Raw genomic sequence first — 19,258 nt, forward strand, 5'->3', positions numbered from 1 at the left:
AATATTACTTCATTAAGTAAAGTAGTATTTCTAAAAGAATGGTCTGTGGACCACTGCTGGTCCGCAAGCGACCCCTGGTGGTCCGTAGATTTGGAAAAATATGCTATATGATATATTCAAAACTGTGTTTATCAAACTGTCTGCGAGTGACTCCAAAGCCAAAAAGCAGTGAGGCGCATAGATGTCTTGTTTTCAATATTGAATAAACTCACTCATGTTTATTTTTTGAGCTGGCTGTTTTTTCTGTGTTGCTGTTTTGTGACAATGTCAAATGCACAAATGATCAGCTTGACATTTGAAGGAAATACGAAGGAAAAAAGTTTACGTTACTGCCAAACTGACAAGATGTGGAATGAGGACTGTTTTTTTTATTGTTGTTTTTTTGGCAGTTAGGTGGTCCATGAGTTTCTGTTTCATTGGGTAAGTGGTCCTTGGTCTGAAAAAGTTTAAGAAACCTTGAGTTGCCTCTGCGTATGAAATGTGCTGTATGAATAAAGTGGTCTTGCCTTTGCAAGTATAGTACTATGAGTGGTTTTCTCTTGATGCTGGAACACAAAGCTACATGACTGCACTGGGATGGATTATACAGTATATGCACTGAGAGCAGCCATCCAGACTCTGAGAGGGACATGTGTAGACAAACATTGCCCTCAGCTGGCCACTTCCTGTGCAGCATGCTGTCGTTCCACCATTTAGGAAAATAACACAAGCACGAGCCATTCTCTAGTCCCATGGCAGTGGGCTTCACCCACAATTGTAGAGTGTTTATTTTCTTAACAGGGGGTATTGTTCTCTGTTTCCTGCCCAGGGACTACAGATTTGCAGCTTTGTAATAGAAAACCGTATATCTGATTATTAACATATCTGATGATTGACTTGTTCTTTAGTTTTTAGCTGCTTGAACCCTTCACGGTTTCTGCAAGTCTTTGACATGTCATGATGTGTGGGCCCTGACAGTCCAACTTTCATGTTCTTCTGATAAGCCAGGTGCAGAAAGTGATTTAAACTGGCATTCTTACCTCCCATGCATTCTCTGACTTGGAGGGGCCGATCAGGGCTGTTCATTTGACCCCCTGCCCAGTGCTGTCAGCTTGTTAGAGGGTTAATAAGCAAGTGATTCTCCGAGACTCTTTGTATATTCTCTCAGACTCTCATGATGAACTGAACCTTCTTTGCGCAAAGAATATATACTTAAACGACTTTATTTAAGATCTCAACCTACTGTATTTGAATTTCCGCCACAGCCTTAAGCTAACTCTGGTACAGCTAAGAATCTGTGGACTGTCCCTGTCTAATACATCAAATCAAAACAAGAGGCTCAGTCACTTCTCTTCCCTTCTGGTCCTGATCATACTGAGTATCTGCCAATCCTGAGTGGGATCCCATTTGCAATTTATAAGGTACAAATTTATAATAACCTTCACTAATAAATGGCAAACTGATGGCTAATTGAACTTTAGTTAATAGTTACTTTACTGTGAACAAACAGTGAAATAATAAATGAATTATTAGTAATGCAATCATTTATGTTGTTTTAACATTTTATGTATCATACGTATGTATTAATGATTACCAAATGATTTGTAAGCCTTTAAGACATAATTTGTAATCCGTTAATAAAACATGATCTGGATGCTGTTATAAAGTCTGTCCCAGGTTTCTCTCTAAAAGGGAGTTTTTCCTCGCCACTGTCGCACTAAATGCTTGCTCTTGGGGGAATTACTGGAATTGTTGGGTCTTTGTAAATTATAGAATGTGGTCTAGACCTACTCTATCTATCTATCTAAAGTGTCTCGAGATAAAACTCTTGTTATGATTTGATACTATAAATAAAATTGAATTGAAATTAAATTAAATTAATACAAAAAACAGTAACACTCTCCTAACAAAACTATTCAATGTGTAATTCAACTTTGGCTTCAGATGACTCACAAATGCCATTACTGTAGGCAGATAAAAAAAATTGAATATCATTACACAAACTAAGAGAACAAATGAAAAAACAGCACAATATGTTGCACTTAGCAGCACCATGCTACAGTAATCTACACAGATGACAAAGGTACAAGTCAAAAGAAGGCTGGGTTTCCTCAGGAGGGGGGCTGGCGTCTCCCTTAGCGATTGCTAATTTCCAATGCCCGTCCCAAGAAGGGTCATTGTCAGCTGTTGTGTGGACTTCACTCACTTTTCTTTGAACATTCTTTTTTTTTGTCATGCATCAGCAACTACGTGGATGTGCACAACATTGTCTTTTTTGAACTAGGCGTTTGCATTGAGCCAGGTGGTGTGTGCTAAAACCACGTCCTCCTATTTTAGAATCAAACCCTGACTGCTGCATCTCTGTCTCAGACAGGAGTCTGCTGGCTGGATCAGGACTCTGGTTGGTCTGATTTTTGGATTTCAGACTCGTGGTGTTTGTGGTTGGACAGTGGCTGGCTGTTGGACTGCGATGGGTCTGACAGCTCCTGTGGTTCGGTCCTGGACTCTGACAGACGCGCTGGTTGTCCCGGATGATGCTGGGAATCTGGCAGCTGTAGCTGTTGCTGTGCATGGATGTTGGACTCTGATGAGACTTGGGCTTGTATCTTCAACTCTGATGTATTAGAAGTTTGCTGGTTCTGGTTCTCCGATGGGTCCGCTGGCCGGCAATGTGAATCCAGATGCAACTGTCTCTGTAGCTCGTCTGCACTGTGGGCTAACATGATGCTCACCTTCCTCTGATGGGCCAGGGCCTCCTCCTTGTCATTCAGCTACAGCAGGAAACACAGCATCAGTGAGTACTAGGGAGAAAAACCATCATCCTCTCTGGAAACAAAAAAACACCTGAAGAATTCTTACATGGTGACCTTTTACGAGCTTTAGCACTACCAACTCCTCAAACAAACGTTCCTGCAGTCTAATAATAATGGTCAGTCTAAAAGAGGGTTTTGAGTTTATGCTCGAAAGTAAGGCAGAAATAATGTTTTAGATCAGTAACAGATGAGTAAAGAACAGGTTACTGACACATTCTAGAATTCAGGAAGTTCTGAAATGTTTTTTTTCTCCATTGGAACGTTTGTCCGTGCCGAGCCAAACCATGCCGCGCTTAGGGCTGGATATCCTTTAAAAATATTCAATACCAGTACTGATACCAATACTGTGACTTCGATACTGATTCCTAAACAATAGACACATACATTATTAGATCTTGGTAGAAGCATGCTGCATGCTGATTGGCTCACTGACGCTGATAAGATTTTCTCGTTAGGTATTGGAATTTGGTATTGAATGACGAGGCATATGTCCCATAATGATACTAAAATGCTGGTATCGGTATGGGAGAGTACTCCAGTTTATTCACAGAGCGGATACATAATTTTGCCACTAAGAAAATCTACTTTAAAGTAGTACATCTTTTTCCGTTATGCCTGACTATCAAACTGGATAATAAAAGAAAGTTCAATGGCATTCATTGTTTGTGTTTGTTAATGTTTCACAGAGTTTAACCATTACAGTTACATCCATACAGGGATAGTAGTATACTGCTGTTATACCATAATAAAATATATGACACACTGGTATCGAATCAGTACTCGGTATCAGCCGTTATGCAAGTTCAGGTATCGGAATCGGTATCAGGAAGGAGAAAATGGTTTCAGACCATCTCTAATAAGGACTTCCTCAGTCAATTAATACAGTCTCTGTGCAGTGATCTCTAGATAACAGGCCGGCAGATATAAGAGGAGACACTAACCAAGTCCAGCAGTCGGTAGAGAGTCTCAGTCTCAGTCTCAGTCTCAGGCATCTTGGACGGCAGCAATCCTCTCAACCTCTGGCTTACACTGATTAAAGGACTGCTGTTAGCACCTGGAGGGAAAAACAGACGCTGGTCTGATGCTTCCAATAAATGGGAGCTATGAGGCACTAAAATCAAAGATTATATAGCTAATATACAGCTAAACACCAATAACAGAGAATCCCTGGCTTTGACACAGACCATCTGGTCTGAGAAGTACCCCTATCCAAGAAAAAAGTTCACCAGAATCCCTCTTCCTGTGTCTTTACTTTATGTTTACTTTTATTTGATTTAAGAAGGGATAATGTACATTAATTGAAAATGAGCACCATTTCTTTAGAATGGCTTTTATTAATACATAGTAGCATTGTGACGTTTTCCATTCTTCCTGCTTTTATGTATTATTTTTCTGATATTTGCTGTATGTTTTAATTCTTTCTGATTTCACTGTATGTTGTGTTTTACTGTTGTTACTTCATGTATAGGCACTTTGGATACCTGCTGGTTGCTGTAAAGCGCTATATAAATAAATGCTTATTGATTGATTGATGTAAATGTGCCAGATATAGACATACAGGCTCATTATCTTATCAGCAGTCCCTGGCAGGTTGATGGCATTAAAAGAAAACATAAGCACAGAAAGGCTAATTGCCCAAACAAACATTTTCTATCTGGTATTTTACAATCCTAGTAGCTCTGGTTGTTGCGTTTTGATTTTGTTTCATGGATTCATTCAGTGGAGGGCGAGACGATGAAACATTTTATACACAAGTAAAATATCTGCAAATTTCATTATGTTTTCCCTTTAGGTCAAGTTAACGTTTGACTTGTTGTTGTTGTAGGCGCATGCTGTGCTGATAGCACACTTGCCTTCAGCTTTGCCCTGATTAGACTTCAAGATGTTGGCTTCAGCCCTCAGGAGGAAGTGCTCACTCCGTTTCCTCAGCTGCTGTTCAAAGGCGATGCGAAAAGCATCGGCCACCATCCACGCCTCCTCTCTCTTCAGACGCTGTGCATCCAGCTGGAACACACACACACACACACACACACACACACACACACACACATCAGAAAAGACTTTATTGCCACAACCAGTTTTTTCATTTTTTGCCTTGGTGAATACATAAACAAACCAACAAACATATTAAACATTAATATGAAATAAACAATACATACAGAAACAAATATATACATACAAAATAAGTGTTGCGTAAGGAAAAAGAGGCTGAGTCGGTTGACTGCAGAATGGGTAAATAATATCTAATATGTGCAATGGATGTACAAACTTACGAGGAAGTTAATAAAACACGTTTATTGATGATGTGAGTACAACAGTCAGCAGAGGAGGAAGATATGGCACTTACTAAACCAGGGGTCTCTAGAACTCAAACTATCTGGGAATGAATGTTCTCTCCCACTTCAACACTCCACAGATACATACATATATACTCAGCGACTAGTCCTTCCCTCTCCTCGTACCTATCATACTGCTCTGTGTGTTTCAGAAGGTAATGTCCCTTCCCACTTGATTCCTGGAGAAATCTCTGCTTACACATGAGACATTAAAATATCAGCTGTCAGAAATTACCTGTGCTGCAGGTCAACATTTCTTTTTGGTTTAGAATGAATTAAATGTCTCGTGCACATGCTTTGCAAGAGCACTCAGTAATAGCAAAGTTTTTTTAATCTTTAAATCTTCATTATACTACATCGCCATAGAAACCCTCCCGACACACTTTTTTTACCACTTTTCTGACGTTTTTAGCACTTTTCAGATGTCTATTTTGTAAAATGTATTACTATGAAACTAAATGTATTTTAATGTATTTCCTTCTTTTATGCCCTTTTAAACATATAAGATGTCCTTGTGTATTTAGAAAGGCGTCCTGTCACGGTTTAGGGATATTTCTGTTCCAGTTTGTTCATTTCTGTTGTCTTTATTGTTTATTTGTGCATGTTTCCTGTGTTTGTATATTCTGTATATTTCTGTTTAGTTATCTCCTGGTTTATTGTATATTTTTTGGTTAATTCCTGTATTCTGTATTCTGTGTTGTCAAGTTTGTGTTTAGTTGATTTCAGGTTTTTTGTCAGTGGTTCCTGTTTCCTGTTTTATTTTGATAGTCTGTTTTCTGTCCTGTCATGTCTAGTTTTACTTTTTGCCTTTGTTGATTGTCCTGCCCCGCCCTGATGTGTTTCACCTGTCGTGTCACCTGTCCCTCATTTGTTCATTACCTCATGTATTTAACCCCTGTGTTCCCTTTGTCTCTTGTCAGATCGTTTTGTATCCCCTTGTGTGTCCGTGTCAGTCAGTTTTCCGTGTCTCCTTTTTCTCCCCGGTTTTGGTTTTTGCCTGCAGCTCACAGGACTCCCTAGATTTGTTTTTGTTCTTTGGTGGAAATAAATCTTTGAGTTTCAACGCTGCTCCTGCCTGCCTCTCTCTCTCTGCGTTTGGGTCCACTATTCCTCACTCTTCACAACACGTCCGCCAAATAAAATGTATTATTATTATTATTATTATTATTAAAGTTAGTTAACATTACCAAAAGTTAACTCTGAACCTAAAAATAGATGTATGCATTTTTTAGCACTCGTTGTCAGGAGGTTAGTTTGAAACCTTGTAAGGACAAAAATTCTTTTATTACAACTAGTCTATATTAGCCTGGATGCCAGCCGAACTTAGCCCCGCCCACAACATTTGAGGTCGGGAAGTTCGGTCTGGACTTGATCCGTTGTGGAGCAACTAAGCCCGAACCAGAGCTGTTTGGACCAATCAAACTGTCAGGGCGGGCTTCATACGATGATGGACAGATGATCAACAGTAACGTAATCAACCACGTCACCAAAGAGCGTTTGGGTTGAATTTGTTTACAACTCCGTTGCTCTGATTGGTTGTAGGTCTATCCAATTGAGTGCAGAGGCATTTTCTTTCCTGGTTCGGTTGAACCACACCCCATAATCACAGCCCAACGGAGCAGTATCAGACTCATATTCTGACTAGAATCTGAGTATGACCACGACAGGCTAAGTCTATATCAACGATGGTTCATTTCCAGGATTGTTCTGGTGCCGCCGAAATTCCGCCAGATGTCACTCTTTTCGGCCGGATGTCCGTCCCCTTCCTCTCTCTTTGTGTTGGCGTTCTAACCTCCGGTGGATTTGTGAGGACTATGGTTAACTGCTCCTCAGATCTCTGCAGGGTAAATCCAGACAGCTAGCTAGACTATCTGTCCAATCTGAGTTTTCTGTTGCACGACTAAAACTACTTTTGAACGTACACATGTTCCACCAAAACAAGTTCCTTCCTGAGACTATTTAGCAGAGGCACCGTGGCGCCATCCGACGCTTAGCGCCACCCAAGACAACTGTGATTGGTTTAAAGAAATGCCAATAAACCAGAGCACGTTTTTCTCCTATCCAGGAATGTTGTGTGGACTAGACAGACCTTCCTTTGCGGCGCTGTGGAGGAAGGTCTGGCTATGCGAGCCTATATTACATCTAATTAAGGCAGGAGAGCAGTTCAGAAAGCAACAAGGACTGAGGTTATATCTCATGGACAACAATAGTGGTTTGTTAGCAAGAAGAAAAAGAAGAGGATAGAGCATTTACCTCCTGTTGGAGCTGGACCAGCTGCTTCCTGCTGCCAGCCGCGGCCCGACTGCACGGACAAGCTTCAGCAGCCCCGAGACACCGGCACGCCCCCAAAACTGCCAGCTGAAAACACAGACACCATGAAGACTTTACTCCCTCCTGAGTACAAGTACACCTTACTCATAAATTATACGTAAGTAAGACTTTATGCCCTGTCGCACCAAATACTTGCTCTTGGGGGGGGGGGATTGTTGGGTGAGTCTCTGTAAATGATAAAAGTGGAGTCCAGACCTACTCTACCTGTAAAGTGTCCTGAGATAACTTCTGTTATGATTTGATACTATAAATTAAATTGAACTGAATGTATTTGAAATGTATAACCTCACGCCAGTTTTCAATCTGAGATTCTTTAAAACAGCTGAAATTGTCCATCTCATTCCTAAATACTACACTTTCAGTTTCAGAGCATATTTAGTTTGTACTGTGCTTGCATGGTGTGTATTCCTAAAAAAAAATGTTGTGTGGTCAAAATACTAAAAAACGATTGACTAACTAATACACACACAACAGACGGAGGCTGTAGGAACTAGGCGGGGGGGTCATTAGGATACAACTTGTTTTCTGTGGTGGGAAGTAACTAAGTACATTTACAATACACGTACATGTTTTGATTAAGTATTTCCATTTTAAAATACTTACATACTTCTACTCTTCTACTTTTTACAGCACTACAAGTTGTAGTCAATTACTTTTCAGATTAAGATTTTGCATTAAAAAACATTTGAGAAGCTTATAAAACACAGCCCATTATTAAAGATTAAACTAGTGTTTCACTGTCTTTTTTAGTTTGTGACCTCTTACAAACACCAGTAGTGTGTATGTGTCTATTCTCTTGATTTAGATCACACATTGTTAGAAGTTCCACAAGACACAACTTCTCACATGGTTTCACTGATTCCAAGGTAAGAGTATCTAGTGTTTTCACATACAGCTAATATTACTAAAAACAAGAGATTTTTGTATCTTGTCTTTTTTTGTTGCTTTATCTTGCTTTAACTGTGTATAATTTGATATATCTTTACATTTTGTGTATGTTTTACCTGTGTGTTTGTTGCTTGTTTTTATCTTTTGTAGAGAAATTATCATGTTTTAGTTGTATATTTTTTCCCTCTTTTGTAATATGGGAGGATGCTGAATAAGCCTTTCAGTATTCGCTCCTCTCCAGCACTGTAATTGCTTGTTTTTTTTTATATTGTGCAAATAAACTAAACTAAACTATCAGAACTTTATTCTTTCTTTCTGCCCAAACAGAGCCACAGAGGACGCCACCTCCCACGCCCCACACACAGCCCTCTCTCACCTGGAAGCGAGGATGCTGTTCGTGGACTACAGGGCAGCGTTCCACACCAAAGTGTCCTCCTGGCTCCTCAGTAAACTCCAAGATCTGGGCCTGAACACAGCACTGTGTGACTGGATACTGAACTTTCTCATGAACCGCCTCCTAGGGCTGGCTACCGAATTCAGTACTTTTTGGGCACAGACCGAATTGGCTCTAAAGTATCGAGTATTGAATAATGCCTCGTCATTCAATAACCAATTTCAAACCCTAAGGAGTAATTCTCATCAGCGTCAGTGAACCAATCAGCACGCAGCATGCTTCTACCAAGATCTAATAATGTCTGTGATTGGCTGTCTAACGTTACACATCGTAGAGACACGCAGGAGAAACTCTACGTTACACAGAGACGGCTCACAAAGTCGGAGCTGGAACATAAATACAAAAATTTGTGCCGTAATGTTTTAATTTCTTTTTGTTGTATAAAATTGGTATTGAAAAAAATAAGGTTCAGGAACCGGTATCGAAGTCATGGTATTGGTATGGGTACCGGTATTGAAATTCTTTTAACGATACCCAGCCTCCAGGTGGTGAGAGTACAGCAGCGCCTCAGGGCTGTGTCCTCAGACCCCTTGTATTCCCTCTTCACCCATGACTACACGGCGAAGCGGGCTTCAAACACCGTTGTGGAGTTTGCAGACGACACAGCAGTTGTGGGGCTGATCTCCCGCAGGGACAAGACTGCCTACAACACCCTGGAACAGTGGTCCAGGACAGCCACCTCTCCCCAAATGTCTCCAAGACCAAGGGGGTCATTGTGGATAACAGGAAGGGGGCACTCACCCACCAGTCACTGTCCACGGCTGGTAGAATCTAACTAAGTACATTTATTTATAACTACAAATTTGAGGTACTTGTACTTTACTTGTCTTTTTCTTTTCATGCCACTTTCTACTTCTACTCCGCTGCATTTCAGAGAGAAATATTTTACTTTTTACTCCACTACATTCATCTGTTACAGCTTTAGTTACTAGTTACTTTACACATTAAGATTTTTGCTCACAAAACACATGAAGTTTATAAAATCTGATGTTTTATTCTAAAGTAAACTAGCCAACAATATAACGGCCTACAAGTCCAGCTGAGATGATCAGACCATTAAACACACAACTGGTTGGATCCTTTACACTTTCTACAATCTTTTAATACAACAACTACATTCTCCTGATGATACTTACAGACTTTTACTAAAGTAAAGGATCTGAATACTTCTGCACTGGCCGTGGAGATAGTAGACAAAATCAAATACCTGGGGGTAAACATCCACAAGGACTTGACATGGGCCAGCAACAGTACAACTGTTGTGAAAAAGGCCCAACAGCGTGTGTACGGCCTCAGGCGCCTAAAGAAGTTTGGCCTGAAGCCCTACATCCTCAGGGACTTCTACTGGGGCACTACAGAGAGCCTCCTGATATGCTGCTTCTTCACCTGGTATGGCAGCTGCACCTGCTTGGACCGCAAGGAGCTGGGGAGGATGGTGCACACGGCACAGCACATCTGGGTGTGAGCTGTGTGCCTCGGGAAGTCCCTGAGCAGAGCTGCTCGCCCTGCGGCCCTCAGGAGTGACAGGACCCCCAAAGCACGCACCAGCACACTGAGGTACAACTTTTTCCCCCAGGCCACAAGACTGCTAAATAAATAACACACACACAAACACACACACACACACACACACACACACACACACACACACACACACACACAAAGTGCAATCCCACCTGTGCAATATCCACTGTCTTATACCTTCAAAGTATATATTCTTTTAATGTCTCTTATATTTTGTAGTTATATTTTATTCTACTGTATTTTGTATGTATAATGTATAATGTATGTATAAAATATAATGTCTTTTTATATTTACTGTTCTCTAAAGGGTAACTTTGTGTCTTTTTAAATTGTCTTTTTCTTTACTTACTACTAAGTACATGAAGCTGGTGATACTTTTAAATGCTTAGACTTATAATGGAGTATTTTTACATTGTTGTTTTGGTACTTTTACTTAAAGGTGCAGTAAGTGATGCTGAGCAAAGTGTGTTGATATTTGTACTCATGCACATACACATACACCCATACACACATACCCCCCCCCCCCAAATCAACTGACATTGTCTGTTGCTGATTGGCTGGAACAGTGTTTTGTGGCTTCTGCACTCCTTTCTGTTTGTTTTCCATTTACACAGGAGGTAGATGCTAGATCGGATCCGCTAGACGTGTCGACATCACAGGGCGTTCCCTAGCCCTAACTCCCTAATCCCCACTCCTAAACCTAAATACGTCAACACATCTAGCGGATCCGATCTAGCATCTATCCACATCCAGGGCTGTGTATTAACACCAGCTTTTTTTTTTTTAGCGCACACAGATAATAGAGAGCTAGGTGAGCGTGAGTAGATATTTGCTGAATGTTACAAAAAGTGTGCTGGATTAACATCACTTACTATACCTTTAAGCAAAAGATCTGAATACTTCCTCCCCCACATCTTATTTTTGCCCTGTGGCAGCCTGGCAGGTTGCTCTGACCCCAGAGGAACACTGCAGAACATCATGTCATTTCACATGATTACACAAAGAGTGCGTCAAGTTTTCATCATGTAAAATGATCCAACTGTCCAGCGAAACATGCCGCTTACAGTTACTTACTCTCTGTGTGTAATGTTGATTGGTGCTCTCTCACCTCCAGAAGACTTGCGTCTCTCTCTGGGCTGTAGTGAGGTTTGGTTTCTTGGTAAGCTCTCTGCTCCTTCACACTCAGCATGGAGAGAAGCTCCACACACTGCCGACTAAGAGCTGCAAACACACACACACAATGTTGGTGATGACGACTAAATCAATTCCATTTGCTTATTAAACCTTGGGTTGAGATTAGGGCTGGGCAATCTATGGATATTATATCGACATTGATATATGAGGCTAGATATAGTCTTAAATTTTGGATATTGTAATAACGTGATATGACATAAGTCTTTCCCAGGTTTTAAAGGCTGCATTACAGTAAAGTAAACATTTTCTGATTATTTGCCTTTACCCACTTAGTCATTATATCCACATTATTGGTAATTATTTATGAAAACTCTCATTGTGTTAATATTTTGTGAAAGCACCAATAGTCAACCCTCGACATCAATGTATTTGGTCAAAAATAATGTGATATTTGTTGAGATTATTTAGTCAGTTGTGACTGTTGGTGAGTTGGAGTCCCACTTGGGTTGGGAGCGGCAGGAGGTTTGGTGACTCCACACACGGACTTCCACTTCACTTCACAGAAGGAGGTGATCTGTGCAGACATGTCTAGGCCCCCTTAAAAGGATTCTACATTATTCAGCACTTACTGGAATGTTCTGCCCGGAGCTTTTGGATCTCCCTCTCTCTCTCCTCCAGATTGTCGGTCAGAGTCTTGTTCTCACTCCAAATTCTGATTACAACAACAACAAAGTTATAATACAAACCAATGAAAATAGCACAGCCATGAGTGTTTGTGGAGAAAATCCAACCTGTTGTATTTCTGCTCCCAGGATTGTTGAGACTTCTTCATCTGGACCTGGTTGAAGCTGAGTTCCCACTGCAAGCTGTTCGCCTCCTGCAACACATCATGATTGGCATATTTTCTTTACCTTTTCTCCAATTATTACATAACAACAGGCCACATGCATCTAGTTTTATGTATGAGGTTATATACAAGCCGAGATATAAAATCCCACGCCTTTACCATGACAAAATATTTGCATGGCCATATACACAGTTCTTCTTCCTGGCCCGTGCTCTCCGAACATGGCTTAATTAATCCAGATATGAACAACATTATATCCAGTTAAAAGTATCCTGTTAATGCTCGTGTAGCCAATTTGGTTCTTCATATACCTAAACAGAGCATTCATTTTCTGTTCTATTGAATAACTGACCAATTTCTTTTCGAGGGTCAGTAACTTAAATAAATGACGTTAAATAAAAATTAAAATGTCAACCCAGGTGTATCCACTGTGGTGCAAATACATTTCATATATTCTAGTACAAACATCCAATCATTCTGTCTTATTTTAAAGTCATATACTTTTAAATACATTTAGCTCAGAGTATCCCTAACTTAATTTGAATTGGTCTTTTTATAAATTGTATTTTATTGTTTTTATCCACTACAGATATGAGCATAACAACAAACAACAAACAAGAAATACATCATAGAAGGTGAAGTGACCACATAAGCCACGTGTTTAAAAATTGAAAAACTAAGAACACAAATCTAGATAACAGCTGCTGGGCAGCTTTGAGTCGGGGCTGGGCATTATCATGAGGAAGAAGACAAATACATGTATCATTTAAACTTTAGTCTCTAATCCACAAAGCACAATTCCTGGGTCGGTATTAGCATGTTTGTTCTGCATCACTCGGGACTCAAACTCACAACCTCAGACGTCAGGGGAAAGCCATGATCTTATTGAGCTTACTGCCAAGTTAGAAACCATAGACGGCTTCACACTTTACACTGTGATAATCACCTGGTTTGCATGTAAAGGCAGGTATCAATCTAGTACCAACAATTCAGTTATCAAGACAACATTCTGAGTTTGTGTACTTCATCTAAACAACATAATGATGTCTGTAATTTTTATTTTTTTACTAATATTGATTGCTCCATAAGTGACAAAACTGATATTTAAAGATGCTGTATTCCAACTAACTGCAATATCTTAGAATATATTTCAAAACATTTCCAAAACATTCAGATTTTTAGATAAAGTTCTGAAATTGACGGCACTACTTATACCTTAAAATCAAAACGCTGTCATTTATTTTCATGAACATTGGAGATTTATTAAGCGAGAGTTTGCAGTTGACCTCAACTGAGGAGGTAAAAGGAACACTTTGAGGAACTCCTAAATCCAACTAATACGCCCTCTATGTCAGAGGCAGAGCTGGAGGATGATGGGGGATTGTCGTTGATTTCCCTGGGGGAAGTCGCTGAGGTATTCAAACAACTCCACAGTGGCAAAGCCCCGGGGATTGATGAGATCGGTCCAGAAATGCTGAAAGCTCTGGGTGTGGAGGGGCTGTCTTGGTTGACATGCCTCTTCAACATTGCGAGGAAGTCTGGAGGAAGCTCTGGAGGAATTGGAGGTGGTCTTCAGACTGCGAGAGCTGCTCCACCTCAGTGCTTCTCTTCTTCAGCTCAGAGATTTCCTGTTCCAGCTCCTTGATGAAGCCTTCAGCCTGTTTCTCTGTCTTATCATATCAAAAATGTCCACAGCGTCCCCAGTGTAGATTACATTTATGTACAATACAGTGAACTATATTTACTGTCCTCCATTTTCGTTTGAGTGCATTTTTAATTTTTTGAGTGTGAAATGTATTCACTGTAGCATTTACATTACTTTCTGCTAACTATCCCACAATGCAATTTACATTCACATTTTATAGATGTTAAAATGATTGTCAGTCACAATGTAACCGTAAACAGAGAAATATCTCTTTATACCACCATTTCTTGTGATATTACACGTTTCCTTTGATAAACAGGAACAGAGCAGTTAGTTCCTGGCTGTTGAGTAGAAACCTGCTATAGAGAGTAAAAGCAAACAGACCAAGCCCTTGTTTGAGCAGCCTGCATGTACACTTACCTTCTCCAGAGCTTTGGCCCTCGCCTCACTTTTCTGCAGCAGACTTTTAGTGTGGCTCGTGGCTTTGTCAAGAATGGCCTGTGAAGAAGAGCAGTCTTTAGTCATTGGCTGTACAAAGTCTCTGTAGGTTTTAATACTTCTTTCTCTCTGACTGAAGGCAACTGCTTAACGACGTGATAATATCTTCGCAACGCAACACACGCTGAATCCTTTCATGGGCAACCAAACTGTAACATCTGCACTTTGTCAATTGTACGCCGTAGTGTACGCCATAGTTTTGTGGGGCTGCCGTATTTTTTGGTATCTGGTGCGAGTGATTGAAAAATTGTGGTCGCTTTTGACCGTAGCATGGCTATTTAAAAATGCAGGATGTCCTGTGTGGCGCTAGTGACGTTTTTCTCTGACCAATCACTGGTCTGCAGATACCAAAAAAAAAACAAAAGTATCAAAGAAGTACCAGGTACTATTCAGAACTTTTGCTAATGGAAAACCTAGAGCTGGGCAATAAATCGATTTTATCGATTAACTCGAATGTGTAGTTAATATCGATTTGTTTAAATGAAAATCGTTTTTCTCCTAACATCTGCCGACGCTCCCCTCTGGGCTCCCGAACGGTCCCAGGGGCTTCCATCTGATAGGATTTTTAGTTTTAGATGTTTAATTACAAAAACAGTCCAAAACAGTCATACATTCTGTCATTGTGTAACTTATGGATGGCATTATAGTAAAAATAAATGATTTGACGTTTCGTTCGGGATCCCTGGAACCCCATCAAAGACCCCTGCCCTGAACCTAGGTAACACTGCTAAGCAGCATTCCTGATGCATACTTGCTTCATGTCTGGGCGCTCTTGTGATTGCAACTGAACTACATAGCAGTGAGGTGTGAGATGCAGTGTTCTGTGTGTGTGTGTGTGTGTGTGTGTGTGTGTGTGTGTGTGTGTGTGTGTTGCTCTACCTTCCCCTGTAAGATCTTCAGAGCTTCGTATTTGCCTTCAAGGTACCGATGTGCCACCTCCAGCTCACAGCATAAAACGTCTATCACCTGTCAACAGAGCAGAAGCATCAGTTACAGTTTGCCAGGCTGGAGTCACGTGGTCACTAGTCTCACTGGTTCCAGCACATGGCATTTCTTTAAACCAATCACAATCGTCTTGGGCGGTGCTAAGCGCCGTACGGAGCCACGGTGCCTCTGCTAAATAGCCTCAGGAAGGAACTTGTTTTGGTGGAACATGTGTACGTTCAAAAGTAGTTTTAGTTGTGCAACAGAAAACTCAGATTGGACAGATAGTCTAGCTAGCTGTCTGGATTTACCCTGCAGAGATCTGAGGAGCAGTTAACCATAGTCCTCACAAATCCACCAGAGGTTAGAAAGCCAACACAGAGACAGAGGAAGGGGACGGACATCCGGCCCAAAATGAGGGATATCCCGTAAATGAATGGTAGTGGATAAAGACTACGTGGGCAGTTATATCAGGTATAGTTTGTCTTTTTTTTTCCTACCTCAGTGGCTTCCTGTAGTCTGTCTTTCAGCTCGTCTTTGGACAGGTCAACCAGGGCGCCTGCTGATTCACAAAAAGTGAACTCATGCATTAGAGGTCATAGTAAATGTGTGTGTCTCTGTGTTGTCTTGTAGTTGTGTATGAAGAAGCAGTTGGAGCTATATTCAAGGACACCTTTGCAAAGTGACGTCTTCAAAAAACTCCAAACGGCTGTTTCAGGGTCAGCACATGGGTTTGTGGTTAACTTGCAACTGGAATGAAGTTTTTGCCACTGATCCCTCAAAGTGTTTCTGAATGTTACAGCAAAGAACAGCAACACATGCCATTATATCAGCATATAACAAGCTGGACTTAACAGGCATGGTGTTGGTTCAGACATCAATTTCACAATAGAAACAGAAGGTAAGTCTTGTGTAAACACTATTGGAATATCAACTGAACATACTATGGACTGACCATTCCCAGTTTAAATCTCTTTAATCTAACCACTGAGCAGACTGCAGAGGGCCCAAAGACACACGCAATAACTTAATATTTAGAGCTTTAACAATGATCGGGGGTCACTGACGCTTTTCTGGACTGGAAAACTAATTCAACATCCAAGTTCTGACAGGATTCTCCCATCATGCAACACTGTGGGGACATACACTGAATTAAGTTTGAATAATTGAATTCTTCTTTGTTTGGGGCCAAAACTGTTTCAAACCAAATGAATACATTTGGTGTCTGAATGATACTATTTTATTGTATTAATGTATTTTTCTTTGGCAAAATTATTATTCTTGAAGGAAAGAAGAAGAATAGCAAAATAACAGCTGATTCAAACTTTTGAACAGTAGTGTATATATACTGTAATTAGCACAGTTAGGAAATAATCTTAACCGAAAAACCTCCTTATAGTTTTATATGGAAGCCAAGTCAAAATGATCAATTATGATCCCAGAGTCAGCAGTGCTCCGAACAATCTACCTATCTCCTCACTAATTATACCTTCCCATAATTCCTAAATATTTCCCAAAATGCCGATCTTACTGAACTTAATTGGACGCTAAGTGTCCACTTTGGGCCAGAGTCAGTTTAAAGGCTTCACACGGTAAAAATCCTATCCTGGTTTAAGACCAAAGCAAAACAATTGGTAAAAAATGTTTTTCTTTTATATCCATGAGTATTGTGCATTCCTTTATTAACAAATGTATGTTTTGATTAAAGTGTTGTCTGCTATAACAGTCGAAGGTGAAATGAGATGATTGGATGGTATCCTGCCTGCATCGGGCCATTAGATTCTTGTTTTCTTGTTTAGCTCCTTTGTTACAGTAAAGGGTCAGTTGACAGATGATAGGGTTTCCCCCTGAAAAGTTGTTAAGCCCGGTGGCAAGTGTCTTTTTTTCGACTGGGGCCAGTCTCAGACTGATGACAGCATTCATGTAGAGCCCAATAGTTTCTGTGATAACACAGAATCAATAACAGAATCAAGAGCGGAATCGCAAATTTGAGAATTTAAAATAGCTAAACGCAGATTCCATAGGGCCCTACATTAAGTCAGTGCTAAAAGCTTTGAAAATATGACAAAGTCTAAGTTTCCAACCGAGCCGTCCCACCGTAACTGTAGTTTAAAAAAAACGTCTTAAAGATACATGAACAGATAATTCCCAGTGGCTTAGGCCTGGTGGGATGGGGGGGGGGGGGGGCAATTTAGGCCAGGTGGGCCACCAGGCTTGCATTGCACTGGGGGAAACCCTGGATGTTCCTACCAGATAGTGGCAGCTTCCAGCGGGCTCTCTGCTGCTGTGTCTCTGCAGTCTTCAGTCCGGGGATCCAGGCCGCCTCTCCCCCCTCTGTTCGGGACAGCAGCGTCTCTGTGAGTCCTACAAAGCTTTGGCTCTTCTTCCTGGTGGAGCTGGGTGCTGCTTTGACTCCCATCCCGTCCCCCAGGTCTCCCTCCACCATGTCATCATCCAGGCTGCGGGCCTCACTGGCCTCCTGCATCTGCACCCATCAAACTTACATATAAACCTCAAACTTCAATGGTCATTTTATAATAAAGATAGAGGAGGTGTGTTTGATAAGATCTGGGACTCTGTACTTACATTATTTCCTAGAATCAATATTATTATTATATTTTTTTTTTTTACCAATGATTGAGCTAAATATGTTCTGTTTATACGGTAGCGCTGACAGCGAATACAAAAGATTAGTTTCCAGCAAAACAATGCAACTGCCCCTCTACATTTGGATAAATCTCCACGTCCTCTAACCAAACATATGTTCTCAAATATAGATAGGCCTATATGTATTTCATTTGCTGGATTAGCCTAAAGTATTCCTGTCTGCTAGTTTAATCTCAGTGTGGGACACTATACTATGTATTAGGGATTAGGTCATTACTACGGTGGCCGACAGGGGCAAACGCCCTGCAACTTAATAACTAACGTGCTGTGGTCCAGGTTGCTGCTAGTAAAGTAAAGGAAGTCCATGTGTTCAGTCAGTTGATATTGATTGATGAGTTTATACATGAATACAACAATTTAAACAACAGAAGAGTATTTCCCATTTAAAGAAATGATATATGTTTGGCCATCACTTTTTAGATTTAAAATCTTTAAAATGTCTCTTCGTAGGCCAGAATGACAGGTGGAACTGTCAGGAAAAAGCGACATCATGGCCAAATCTTTAACTTAACATAGCTGTGAATATTTGTGAGAAGCCCAAGTGACTGTAAAGATGACTGCTAGAGCAATGACTATGGCTCATCGAGATGGCATCGTCACTATAGTCTCCAGCCATTACATTTATGGAAAAGACCCAAACCTGAACTATACATTTGTTCCAGAAATGTCCCTTTAGTCACAATTCGTTAAGTATGTTCGTACGTCCTCTCACCTGCAACTTTGAAGCAGTAACGTGATATTCCTTGGTGCTTTCCCGCCTCCAACGACACACAGACAAACACAAAGTTTAGTAAAGATGAATCCCAGTGTTACACCCATAGACTGTTAATATTAATATTTACAGTCAATGGTTACTACCGGCAGCTTTCACATACTAATAGAAAGACTGCGAGGTGAATCACTTCCTGTCAAAACACCTGCAGCGGCAGGTTAGACGCGGTAACACCAACTACTTCCGGTCATTACCTTGAAAATAAAAGCCTTATATTTTAATATTTAAAAAAAGCACGACGCAGGTAATAACTAGCTTACTCCCACAATAATAAAATAACTAATTAATAACGTACCGTAAACATAATTAACATTTCAACTATTAATATCAATTAATTATTATTAATTACTACAATTTAAACGTTGACAAAACTATAATTTAAACTTTTGTTGTCATCCTTATGTATTAATCGCATGCATTATTGGTGCATACTTAAAATAGTAATA

General features: G+C 40.5%; 1 protein-coding gene and 1 long non-coding RNA gene across 4 annotated transcripts; both read right to left on the minus strand.

The window, feature by feature from the left end:
* Positions 1-887: 887 nt before the first annotated feature.
* LOC118494616 lies at positions 888-1,641 on the minus strand. Its single transcript, XR_004896731.1, has 2 exons — positions 1,020-1,641; positions 888-962 (listed from the first exon to the last, which is right to left on the minus strand). It is a non-coding gene; the product is annotated as an uncharacterized LOC118494616 (long non-coding RNA).
* Positions 1,642-1,880: 239 nt separating this feature from the next.
* Positions 1,881-18,959, minus strand: ccdc125 (coiled-coil domain containing 125). 3 transcript variants are annotated; one of them, XM_035998990.1, is made up of 12 exons: positions 18,753-18,959; positions 17,624-17,858; positions 15,874-15,932; positions 15,329-15,415; positions 14,372-14,449; positions 12,251-12,336; positions 12,089-12,171; positions 11,434-11,546; positions 7,382-7,486; positions 4,646-4,796; positions 3,734-3,846; positions 1,881-2,750 (listed from the first exon to the last, which is right to left on the minus strand). In XM_035998990.1, the coding sequence occupies exons 2-12, from the start codon at positions 17,856-17,858 to the stop codon at positions 2,370-2,372; spliced, it is 1,491 nt and encodes a 496-aa protein (XP_035854883.1). In that variant the 5' UTR covers positions 18,753-18,959; the 3' UTR covers positions 1,881-2,369. The 3 variants fall into 3 exon arrangements, with proteins under 3 accessions (XP_035854883.1, XP_031156339.1, XP_035854882.1); XM_031300479.2 differs by having other exon boundaries at positions 15,874-15,935; XM_035998989.1 differs by having other exon boundaries at positions 15,874-15,935; positions 17,624-17,872.
* Between the last annotated feature and the right edge of the window lie 299 nt (positions 18,960-19,258).

The sequence above is a fragment of the Sander lucioperca genome, chromosome 2 (genome assembly GCF_008315115.2).
Source record: "Sander lucioperca isolate FBNREF2018 chromosome 2, SLUC_FBN_1.2, whole genome shotgun sequence".
NCBI classification, from domain to species: Eukaryota; Metazoa; Chordata; class Actinopteri; order Perciformes; family Percidae; genus Sander; species Sander lucioperca.